The sequence below is a fragment of the Rhinoderma darwinii genome, chromosome 6 (assembly GCF_050947455.1).
Source record: "Rhinoderma darwinii isolate aRhiDar2 chromosome 6, aRhiDar2.hap1, whole genome shotgun sequence".
Lineage (NCBI taxonomy): Eukaryota > Metazoa > Chordata > Amphibia > Anura > Rhinodermatidae > Rhinoderma > Rhinoderma darwinii.
In genome coordinates, this window is record NC_134692.1 from 3,072,242 (window position 1) to 3,085,490 (window position 13,249).

Genomic DNA, 13,249 nt, shown 5'->3' on the forward strand with positions numbered 1-13,249 from the left:
TACTTTGGTTCGGGATTCCGTGAGCGTGAGGCCCATGCAAGTCAATGGGGCCGTCAAAGAAACTGAAGGCACACGGAAGGCATCCGTGTGCCGTCCGTGTGTGACGGAGCCGTTGCCTAGCAACCGCCGGGCGGGCAGAAAAACATTAGAAAAATATTACACTAATCGGCAGCCACTTGTCTCTATCAATAACTGATAGAGAAAAGAGGCTGCTGATTAAAAATAAAATAAAAAGCATTTCATACGTACCCGGTCGTTGTCTTGGTGACGAGTCCCTCTTCTTCCTCCAGTCCGACCCTCTTTTGTGACGCGGCAGCCTGTGATTGGCTGCAGCGGCGACATGGATTGAACGTCATCGCTGGAGGCCGGACAGGAGGAATGTAAGTATGAACTTTTTTGTTTTTTTTATTACATTAAAATTGTATTTTCCGCGCACCGAGCATGGTACTGTCACCCTGGACTGTACCATGCTCGGCGCACAGAAACGGAAACACGGAGTGCACACGAACACCACACGGCCGCTAAAACGGGTTCACGGACCCGTCAAAAGCGGCCGTGAAAACGGTAACGTAAGTGTGCACGAGGCCTAAGAAGATTTCTGACATGTGCCCCTTGAAAATAAAACATTTTTGCGGCCACTTCATGTGTTTAGTACCCCCACTGCCAGGCTAAGCCCTCCCCACAGATACAGCCCCCCCCCCACTGCCAGGCTAAGCCCCCCCAGAGATGCAGCCAGCCCAATGCCAGGCAAAGGCCCCGACAGATACAGCCCCCAAATTCCAGGTTAAGCCCACCCATAGTTCCACCCCCCAACTGCCAGGTTGAAAGATGTTTCCATGAAGTGAAATGGCGCAGACCGCAAAATAACTGTACCGCAACCGAATAGACGTGTTCTTCGTACACCACCGCACGTCCGGTATATTCAACATCCAGCCACGCACGCTTACATGAAAAAAATAAACTGTCATGGTAGGAAAAAAAGCTCTAAACTCCACCCAATGGGGATCATTTCTATAAGAGGGCGTGATCAGACTATGTATCATGTGTGAGAGGTTGTCACAGCCCCGCCCCCTGTTACTGACATCACTGATATATAATATAATTACACTGTGATCAGACATGAGATCCACACATCTTATATACAGTAACAGCTATTCATCTATCACTACTGACAACCAGCCTGTATATCATGTGTGAGAGGTTGTCACAGCTCCGCCCCTTGTTACTGACATCACTGATATATAATATAATTACATTGTGATCAGACATGAGATCCACACATCTTATATACAGTAACAGCTATTCATCTATTACTACTGACAACCAGCCTGTATATCATGTGTGAGAGGTTGTCACAGCCCCGCCCCTGTTACTGACATCACTGATATATAATATAATTACATTGTGATCAGATATGAGATCCACACATCTTATATACAGTAACAGCTATTCATCTATTACTACTGACAACCAGCCTGTATATCATGTGTGAGAGGTTGTCACAGCTCCGCCCCCTGTTACTGACATCACTGATATATAATATAATTACATTGTGATCACACATGAGATCCACACATCTTATATACAGTAACAGCTATTCATCTATTACCACTGACAACCAGCCTGTATATCATGTGTGAGAGGTTGTCACAGCCCCGCCCCCTGTTACTGACATCACTGATATATAATTACTGTGATCAGACATGAGATCCACACATCTTATATACAGTAACAGCTATTCATCTATTACTACTGACAACCAGCCTGTATATCATGTGTGAGAGGTTGTCACAGCCCCGCCCCCTGTTACTGACATCACTGATATATAATATAATTACATTGTGATCAGACATGAGATCCACACATCTTATATACAGTAACAGCTATTCATCTATCACTACTGACAACCAGCCTGTATATCATGTGTGAGAGGTTGTCACAGCCCCGCCCCCTGTTACTGACATCACTGATATATAATATAATTACATTGTGATCACACATGAGATCCACACATCTTATATACAGTCACAGCTATTCATCTATTACTACTGACAACCAGCCTGTATATCATGTGTGAGAGGTTGTCACAGCCCCGCCCCCTGTTACTGACATCACTGATATATAATATAATTACACTGTGATCAGACATGAGATCCACACATCTTATATACAGTAACAGCTATTCATCTATTACTACTGACAACCAGCCTGTATATCATGTGTGAGAGGTTGTCACAGCCCCGCCCCCTGTTACTGACATCACTGATATATAATATAATTACACTGTGATCAGACATGAGATCCACACATCTTATATACAGTAACAGCTATTCATCTATTACTACTGACAACCAGCCTGTATATCATGTGTGAGAGGTTGTCACAGCCCCGCCCCCTGTTACTGACATCACTGATATATAATATAATTACACTGTGATCAGACATGAGATCCACACATCTTATATACAGTCACAGCTATTCATCTATTACTACTGACAACCAGCCTGTATATCATGTGTGAGAGGTTGTCACAGCCCCGCCCCCTGTTACTGACATCACTGATATATAATATAATTACAAGTGATCAGACATGAGATCCACACATCTTATATACAGTCACAGCTATTCATCTATTACTACTGACAACCAGCCTGTATATCATGTGTGAGAGGTTGTCACAGCCCCGCCCCCTGTTACTGACATCACTGATATATAATATAATTACATTGTGATCACACATGAGATCCACACATCTTATATACAGTAACAGCTATTCATCTATTACTACTGACAACCAGCCTGTATATCATGTGTGAGAGGTTGTCACAGCTCCGCCCCCTGTTACTGACATCACTGATATATAATATAATTACACTGTGATCAGACATGAGATCCACACATCTTATATACAGTAACAGCTATTCATCTATTACTACTGACAACCCGCCTGTATATCATGTGTGAGAGGTTGTCACAGCCCCGCCCCCTGTTACTGACATCACTGATATATAATATAATTACACTGTGATCAGACATGAGATCCACACATCTTATATACAGTAACAGCTATTCATCTATTACTACTGACACCCAGCCTGTATATCATGTGTGAGAGTTTGTCACAGCCCCGCCCCCTGTTACTGACATCACTGATATATAATATAATTACATTGTGATCAGACATGAGATCCACACATCTTATATACAGTAACAGCTATTCATCTATTACTACTGACAACCAGCCTGTATATCATGTGTGAGAGGTTGTCACAGCCCCGCCCCGTTACTGACATCACTGATATATAATATAATTACACTGTGATCAGACATGAGATCCACACATCTTATATACAGTAACAGCTATTCATCTATTACTACTGACAACCGACCTGTATATCCTGTGTGAGAGGTTGTCACAGCCCCGCCCCCTGTTACTGACATCACTGATATATAATATAATTACACTGTGATCAGACATGAGATCCACACATCTTATATACAGTAACAGCTATTCATCTATTACTACTGACAACCAGCCTGTATATCATGTGTGAGAGGTTGTCACAGCCCCTCCCCCTGTTACTGACATCACTGATATATAATATAATTACATGTGATCAGACATGAGATCCACACATCTTATATACAGTAACAGCTATTCATCTATTACTACTGACAACCAGCCTGTATATCATGTGTGAGAGGTTGTCACAGCCCCGCCCCCGGTTACTGACATCACTGATATATAATATAATTACATGTGATCAGACATGAGATCCACACATCTTATATACAGTAACAGCTATTCATCTATTACTACTGACAACCAGCCTGTATATCATGTGTGAGAGGTTGTCACAGCCCCGCCCCGTTACTGACATCACTGATATATAATATAATTACACTGTGATCAGACATGAGATCCACACATCTTATATACAGTCACAGCTATTCATCTATTACTACTGACAACCAGCCTGCATATCATGTGTGAGAGGTTGTCACAGCTCCGCCCCCTGTTACTGACATCACTGATATATAATATAATTACATGTGATCAGACATGAGATCCACACATCTTATATACAGTAACAGCTATTCATCTATTACTACTGACACCAGCCTGTATATCATGTGTGAGAGGTTGTCACAGCCCCGCCCCCTGTTACTGACATCACTGATATATAATATAATTACATTGTGATCAGACATGAGATCCACACATCTTATATACAGTCACAGCTATTCATCTATTACTACTGACAACCAGCCTGTATATCATGTGTGAGAGGTTGTCACAGCTCCGCCCCCTGTTACTGACATCACTGATATATAATATAATTACATGTGATCAGACATGAGATCCACACATCTTATATACAGTAACAGCTATTCATCTATTACTACTGACACCAGCCTGTATATCATGTGTGAGAGGTTGTCACAGCCCCGCCCCCTGTTACTGACATCACTGATATATAATATAATTACATTGTGGTCAGACATAAGATCCACACATCTTATATACAGTAACAGCTATTCATCTATTACTACTGACAACCAGCCTGTATATCATGTGTTAGAGGTTGTCACAGCTCCGCCCCCTGTTACTGACATCACTGATATATAATATAATTACATTGTGATCAGACATGAGATCCACACATCTTATATACAGTCACAGCTATTCATCTATTACTACTGACAACCAGCCTGTATACCATGTGTGAGAGGTTGTCACAGCCCCGCCCCCTGTTACTGACATCACTGATATATAATATAATTACACTGTGATCAGACATGAGATCCACACATCTTATATACAGTAACAGCTATTCATCTATTACTACTGACAACCAGCCTGTATATCATGTGTGAGAGGTTGTCACAGCCCCGCCCCCTGTTACTGACATCACTGATATATAATATAATTACATGTGATCAGACATGAGATATACCTGTGTACGGTGATCTCGATATATACAATGTATCACACTCCTCCTGTGTACGGTGATCTCTATATATACAATGTATCACACTCCTCCTGTGTACGGTGATCTCTATATATACAATGTATCACACTCCTCCTGTGTACGGTGATCTCTATATATACAATGTATCACACTCCTCCTGTGTACGGTGATCTCTATATATACAATGTATCACACTCCTCCTGTGTACGGTGATCTCTATATATACAATGTATCACACTCCTCCTGTGTACGGTGATCTCTATATATACAATGTATCACACTCCTCCTGTGTACGGTGATCTCTATATATACAATGTATCACACTCCTCCTGTGTACGGTGATCTCTATATATACAATGTATCACACTCCTCCTGTGTACGGTGATCTCTATATATACAATGTATCACACTCCTCCTGTGTACGGTGATCTCTATATATACAATGTATCACACTCCTCCTGTGTACGGTGATCTCTATATATACAATGTATCACACTCCTCCTGTGTACGGTGATCTCTATATATACAATGTATCACACTCCTCCTGTGTACGGTGATCTCTATATATACAATGTATCACACTCCTCCTGTGTACGGTGATCTCTATATATACAATGTATCACACTCCTCCTGTGTACGGTGATCTCTATATATACAATGTATCACACTCCTCCTGTGTACGGTGATCTCTATATATACAATGTATCACACTCCTCCTGTGTACGGTGATCTCTATATATACAATGTATCACACTCCTCCTGTGTACCGTGATCTCGATATATAGAATGTATCACATTTTCAGGATCCCTCTGGCATCAAACAGATTTCTGACCAATCAGAGATCGTGGGAAAACCCTGACAGCTCTTTTGAGCCAATCCCCTTTGAGAAGAGGCGGGCAGTGGGTGTGGTTTGTCCTCGCCGTTCGGTTGAATGAGACCTCAGCCCACAGAGGAAGCGCCGGGTCCGGAGCGCCTCCCGCGGGTTCAGGATCAGAGCGGGAATTCTGTTCGACTGGATCGTGTGTAATCTACCGAACCAAGTGATCCCTCCTCGTGCTGCTGCTGTGGGGATCCGTGGATTGCTGCGGGGGCTGTGCTGCTGGTCCTGTGGACGCTCCCGGCTGCAGGTGTATGAGCGGGGGAGACAGACAGGAGCCTGTGCTGACACCTTCCAGCAGCCGGAGTATGGGCAGATTTCCGGACATCCAGTCCTGCGGGGTTCTGCTCCTGTGGTGGGGGACGCGTCTTCCCGAGGGTGAGCGCTGCCCTTCTCACCCTGTGACCACATAGACCATTAACCATTGCAGCGCTGGTCCCTGCAGGGCACGGACTCTCCTGGTGACCGGTCCCGTTCTGCGCTTCGTCATGTGGATTGGCGCTGACGTCACGTTGATTGCCTGACAAGTAAGGGTTAAATGCAGAATATCGTCCGGCTGCTCCCGGGATATCGTCAGTTCTCTGTGCCGGGGGTGATGTCTCTGCCAGGTCCGCGGCTGGGCCCCCATCACAGGTGCGGGGATGATCTAGTTCTGGGGATCTGGATTTGCTGATTCTTGTTATTGGAGGATTTGCTGATAACGGATCCCGGTGATCGCACGGTTCGGGGATCAGTGGAGCGGGACGTTCTCTCCCTGTCTGGATCCGTATTTTTTGTCGCTGTTTCCCAGGTGATGGAGGGGAGTGAAGCGCTCCACCTGGACCAGTAACATGGGGCTCCGGCCGCCCTGGTCCCCACAACTGGAGACTCCATTGTAATTTTGCTGCGCTATTTTGGGGCTCATGATGCGGTTTGGATTTTCTTTTTGTGACTTCCCCGTGAACGCACGACCCCCGTGTGACCTAATGTGACCTGCCCGCCCGGGGTCAGCGACTTCTCCTGTGAGGGGACATGTCTAGGTCAAACAGCGTGAGCCCTCCAGGATTTGGGGCTCCCGTTTTACGAGCTGGGGCAGAGCACAGATCCGCTTGGGGCGAAGCAGAGACCCGGGCCAATGGCTACCCGTACTCCAGCCGCTCTTCTAGAAAAAAGACCTCCCGGATCATGATGGGACTGTGGCGGAGCGAGGATGACTATGAGCCGGACAATAAAGTCGGCTTCCGATCCAAGTCGGCGTGGCAGGAGCGCGGCGAGGGGGGCAGGAACAACAACAAACCCGTCCCGAAAATCCCCGAGGGCGACGTGAGACCCAAATCCGTGGAGCTGGGTCTGGATGAGAAGCCGGGTGACGGGCCGGAGGATGGCTCCGAGTTCCACTTCTCCATGGGGGTCTGCGTCACCGACGTCCTACAAATCTTCCGCTCCAAGACGTTCCAGTCGGGGAAGCTGGAGAAGCTTTACCAGCGCTACTTCTTCCGGCTGAACCAGAGCAGCCTCACCATGCTGATGTCCGTGCTGGTCCTCGTGTGCCTGGTGGTTCTCGCCTTCCACTGCGCCCATCACGTCTACCAGGTGCCTTATGTGGCGGTGCTGAGCGTGGCCATGCTGGTCGTTGTGGTGCTCATCGGTGTGTGTAATCGGAACGACTTCCACCAGGACTTCATGTGGCTGGCCTGTTACACCGTCATCCTCATCATCCTCATGGTGCAGGTGGTCTGCGCGCTGATGGTGAGACCCCGGAGCGCCTCCGACGGGACCTGCTGGACCGTATTCTTCATCTACACCATCTACACGCTGCTCCCCGTGCGGATGAGGGCGGCGGTTCTCAGCGGGATTGTCTTATCCGCCACGCACCTCGCAATCTCCCTGCAGATCAACGCGAACGACGAATTCCTGGTGAAGCAGGTAAGAGCCCCCTCCCCGTGTTGTGTCGGATGCGGGGGATCTGCGCACCTGCGCCCCCTCCTCGTCCTCCCCCCTTCACTTGTGCTCGTGAAATCTTTGCTAAATATTCATGAAATGTCAAGTGGGTAAAAAAGTCTAAGCCTCGGTTTTCTGCTCCTGGGAAAGCTGGGTGACGATCGACAGGGCGGCTCCCACTGGGGTTGTCACCCCCATCGGGAATCAGCCAGGTTATTCTGTCAGGGTTGTCACTCCGGACTCTGGGTAGTGACCTCGGTGATGTCGGCCGTCATGGTTGTCACCCAACTTTCCAAGAATCGGATATAACTATGAGATGTTGGATTGGCAGACACGGCGGTTGTCGGGCGACGTTCACGTTTATCAGGCGGTTTGTTAATGTGTTATAATTAGCGGTTACATATTAGACGTTTATTACAGATCCAGCATCTGAATACAAGGAGTCGTGCGGATCTCGTGTAGTGTGTGTGTGTGTATATATATACCCCGTGTATACCGGCCCGTCTCGCTGCGTGTCTCCGCTGTTGACTGTTGTCCGGTAGTGGAGATGAGGATCTGGACGGGTCATAATGAACATATTATATGGCGAGGACGTGCAGCGAGCGCCTCCTGACTGGACGACTGTATCCGGATTATAATCGAGCGTTGCGGAGCGGCGGCGTATTTACAGAGCGGAACGTTTCACTGTAGAAATATCGTCTTAGTTTTATGGATTTTCGTCGTTGTTTGCGCAGGTTTCAGCTGAATGGTTCTCAGTCTTGTTACGGGGGAGGGGAGGATCTTCCGTGCCGTGAACGAAACGTCTTTATCTTCATCATTTCTTCCCTTTTAAGGCGGAAACTGTTTGATCTGATTCTTGTGCGGAGCTGATAGGACCCCGGAATATTGTGTTCCGGCAGAAGTTGCAGGAGGATCCCGGCGTGTGGCTGCTCCAAAGAACATTGTGGCTGCGTTCACACTGGCAGTTTTGTTGGTGCAGTTTTTTTATTAGCCAAAAAGAAGGAAAAGCAAAAAAAAAAAAAGGACCGCGTCCAGGGAGGGTGGCGTTACAGTGTATTAGTGCAGACCATTATCTGTGAACAAAACACAGCCAACCGCACAGCTCTCCTGAACTCCAGACTGACCGCTCTTGTAACGAATCCTCAGCTGTGTGAGCAGGAGTAGGGCTATACAGATGTTCAGCTTCTGAATGTAAATAATATAGGTCCCCACTCACTGACTACAAGCAGAGATCTTGGAAAATGGGAGGAATGGAAACGCAAGTCCATTAGAAAGTTTTACAATAATGATTTATCTTTATAAACCGCGAGAAATCCGTTATTGGGGCCTCCGACCTTATTAATTTGTGCAGAATTGGGGGTCCTGTGTTGTGAATGTTGTGTCTGAACTAGAGAGACCCCCGAGCAGCAGATCAGGGTCCCGGGGTCTCCCTCCTGCGCGGGCGGTGCTGCGGCTCCTGATCTCTGGGACAGACGATGAAGGATTTCCATATTATTTCCTGATGTCCGACACTGAAGGTTGTAGATCGTCGCCACTAATCCGGGGTCCACGTGTTCATATGGGGGGGGGATCTATAAACTGCTGGTATATGGTGATTATTACGTGGCATCTGTATGGCGGTGATACGTGGCCACTCTATGGCGGTGTTACGTGGCCTCTGTATGACGGTGTACGGCGGTGTTACGTGGCCTCTGTATGGCGGTGTTACGTGGCCTCTGTATGGCGGTGTTACGTGGCCTCTGTACGGCGGTGTTACGTGGCCTCTGTACGGCGGCGTTGTTTGGTGGCGACACTGGGGTACTATTAGTTAGGCAGCAGGGGGTCTCTATTTCCACCTTCCAAAAAAAACCAAGCAGGAATGTTCATATATTGGGGGAGGGGTTTTATAACATACAAGAGATTATACTGGAGCTTCTATGGGTCCCCCCCAGGGGGCTTCATTTTTTTCTCTCTTCTTAATACAATATGAAATGTGACCCTCCGTGTTGGTGCCGGAGATTACACGGGCGCAGGATTAGGGCTGTTTGCTCCATCTCCGTGCTGGATGTTTGATCGCTCGTCGTCCTTGGTTCTGCCCCTGGCCCCCCCTTTTTGTCATGTGTGGGGGGGTCTGTGCACCTCTGCCCCCCCCCCGTCTTGTCATGTTTGGGGGGGGGGGGGTCTGTGCACCTCTGCCCCCCCCCCCCTTGAAGCGCGATGAGTCTCCTGCTCCGGTCACATGCGTCTCATTCCCATATAACGTTATTTATAGACGGCGGTGGCGCGCGGTCCCCCCCCCCCCTCTGCATTCTTTTATGGTGATACAGATGTAGATTTCTCCCGTCTGTGAGTTCTTCTCGGAGGAATATTCCCCCCCCCCCATCCTCCGTCTGTTTATATCTAGAAGATTTCCAAGACCTCGTCTGTAGGATTCTTCTATGTAAAGGGGATCATCCCCCATATTCTGTGTCCCGTTCCTTACACGTCCCTGATATTCTGTGTCCCGTTCCTTACACGTCCCTGATATTCTGTGTCCCGTTCCTTACACGTCCCTGATATTCTGTCCCGCTCCTTACACGTCCCTGATATTCTGCGTCCCGCTCCTTACACGTCCCTGATATTCTGCGTCCCGCTCCTTACACGTCCCTGATATTCTGTGTCCCGCTCCTTACTCGTCCCTGATATTCTGCGTCCCGCTCCTTACACGTCCCTGATATTCTGTGTCCCGCTCCTTACTCGTCCCTGATATTCTGTGTCCCGCTCCTTACTCGTCCCTGATATTCTGTGTCCCGCTCCTTACACGTCCCCCATAGTCTGCGTCCTACTCCTTACACGTCCCTGATATTCTGCGTCCCGCTCCTTACACGTCCCTGATATTCTGCGTCCCGCTCCTTACACGTCCCCCATATTCTGCGTCCCGCTCCTTACACGTCCCTGATATTCTGCGTCCCGCTCCTTACACGTCCCTGATATTCCGCGTCCCGCTCCTTACACGTCCCTGATATTCCGCGTCCCGCTCCTTACACGTCCCGCTCCTTACACGTCCCCCATATTCTGCGTCCCGCTCCTTACACGTCCCCCATATTCTGCGTCCCGCTCCTTACACGTCCCCCATATTCTGCGTCCCGCTCCTTACACGTCCCCGATATTCCGCGTCCCGCTCCTTACACGTCCCTGATATTCCGCGTCCCGCTCCTTACACGTCCCGCTCCTTACACCTCGTGGATCCAGGATTTACGATGTTGCTGTGTGATCGTGCTCCACCCTAATATCCCAACCTTCCCAATAACACGGGGGAGGGGGGGTCCTTCCCTGGGACTGCCGTGTGTGTAGGTGCGACACAAGTCTAACATCACCGCCGACATTTACTGACCGGACACGGCGTCCGCCGGTTACCGCAATGTCTGCGACTTCTGGGAGAAAAGGGGAACAATCTTCACAGGGACAAGTCCCAAACCTGCATTTATACAAGAAGCCCAAACATCCAGTCATACAATCCCAGTCATACAATCCCAGTCATACAATCCCAGTCATACAATCCCAGTCATACAATCCCAGTCATACAATCCCAGTCATACAATCATACACACATACAATCAGTCATACAATCCCAGTCATACAATCATACACACATACAATCCCAGTCATGCAATCCCAGTCATACAATCCCAGTCATACAATCCCAGTCATACAATCATACACACATACAATCAGTCATACAATCCCAGTCATACAATCATACACACATACAATCCCAGTCATACAATCATACACACATACAATCAGTCATACAATCCCAGTCATGCAATCAGTCATACAATCACACAGTCACCGTCGTCTTTCTCCAGCAAGCACTATTAATCCAGAAAGTCTGATAATCCGGCACTGGATCCAGCTGTAGTGTGGACTTGTGGTAACCTGGTATTTGGAGTCCTGATCTCCTGTCCCTAGAGGAGGGCACCCAGTACAGATACCACGGAGGCCGAGTGCCACGGGAGGTGCCAACAAGCCACTTTGGCCGGGGTATTTACATACAGGACTAGGACAGCGAGCTGGATCCATGCCCCGGGGGCAATTCTGGCTACGACTCTTCCCTTATTGTCTGATAATTCAGCATTGATGCCGGATCAAAGGAATTTCACTGTTTATTGTCCCAGAATGTGATCGGATAATGGGAGGGGGAGGGGGGGGGGCTATAACGCTAATAACCGCTGCAATGTCCACGCCGACCACTGTGTGTAATGAAGGACCGGTCCGGTGGCGAGTACGGCAAAGAATGCGAATCTCGGCTTTGGGGGGGGGCGGGGGCGGTTGTTCCTTTTAATTGGTATTTAATATCACATCCCGAGGATGGTCGGTGTAGGGGGGGGTCGAGGTGGGGGATGGGGCCCCTCTCTTTCCATGCTTTTGAAGATAACGTCTTTGGACAGAGCGGCGGTGAGAAGCCGCAGACCCGTGAACAGGTGCGCACAGTCCGCACTCCGCCGCGGCGCCGTCTCCTCCTCGTGTGCAGACATGGCGGCCGCGTTGTGTGTAAATCGGCGCACACGTCACTCTGGATATTCCTGCTCCTTTTAGTAATTTGCGGCACCGGTCCTCCTCATCAGATCTCGTATCGCTGTAGCCTGCTGTTGCCATGGCGATCTGCGTTCACTTGGCTTGCGTCCCGTGGCAGCCTATCGGCTGTGTTGTGATTTCCTTCTTTCTGGTTTAACCCTCTCCGTGCTGGGATCCTCTGACAGCGTCCACAATTATATATATATATATATATATACAGGGAAATTATATTTAGTCTGGTATCTGATAATCCAGAAAGTCTGGTAATCCGGCACAGTACCGAAACGTAATATGATGTGGAATTTCACGAGACCAGAAGCGACGGCAGCAGATCCTATTCCCGGGTTTCTGCTCTTCAGAGTTAGTTTTATGGACTTTTCAAGAACCATCTGATAATCCAGAACATGGACAGTCCATTTGATGCCGGATTAGAGGAAGGTTACTGTATCCACGTCTATATTACAATCTCCGGGTTTATAATTCCCACTTGTCCGTTTCACGTGAAAGAACCAATCCGCCATTGACACGTATGTTTTGGATCTGGTGGTTGGCGTTAATGGCGTTCCGTTAGAGGAGGCGACGTCCAGATGGTGCGCGGCGTCACGGTTATATCGTTTATTATTATGAAACCGCTCAATAAAACGGATCCTGGTTATCTCACATTAACCCTTTAGATGACAGATTAATGAATAATTAAGAACGTGAGCGATGAAGACAATGGAAGATTTTTTTTTATATTTACTGGAGATTTTTTATTTAGACCAAAGTCCTGAAATCCTTGTAAAAATGGCGTCCTACCGACCGGACGGGAGATTGTGCCGGAGCCGATCACTAGTAATGGACCTTTAATGGCAGACGGACGTGGAACCATTTTGATATCCAGACAGATATTTTTTGTATTTAAGCAGGTTCGTACCTGGAGACCATCAACAAGCTGCTGTT

The 13,249-nt window shown here is 48.0% G+C and overlaps 1 protein-coding gene across 1 annotated transcript in view; it reads left to right on the forward strand.

Annotated features, from left to right (window-relative positions):
• Positions 1–5,913: 5,913 nt before the first annotated feature.
• The window catches only part of ADCY5 (adenylate cyclase 5), a 51,413-nt gene continuing 44,077 nt past the window's right edge, over positions 5,914–13,249 (forward strand). Inside the window, exon 1 of the mRNA XM_075831023.1 lies at positions 5,914–7,756. Within this exon, the coding sequence (XP_075687138.1) occupies positions 6,863–7,756 (894 nt within the window). The 5' untranslated portion in view covers positions 5,914–6,862. The remainder of the gene's footprint in view (positions 7,757–13,249) is intronic.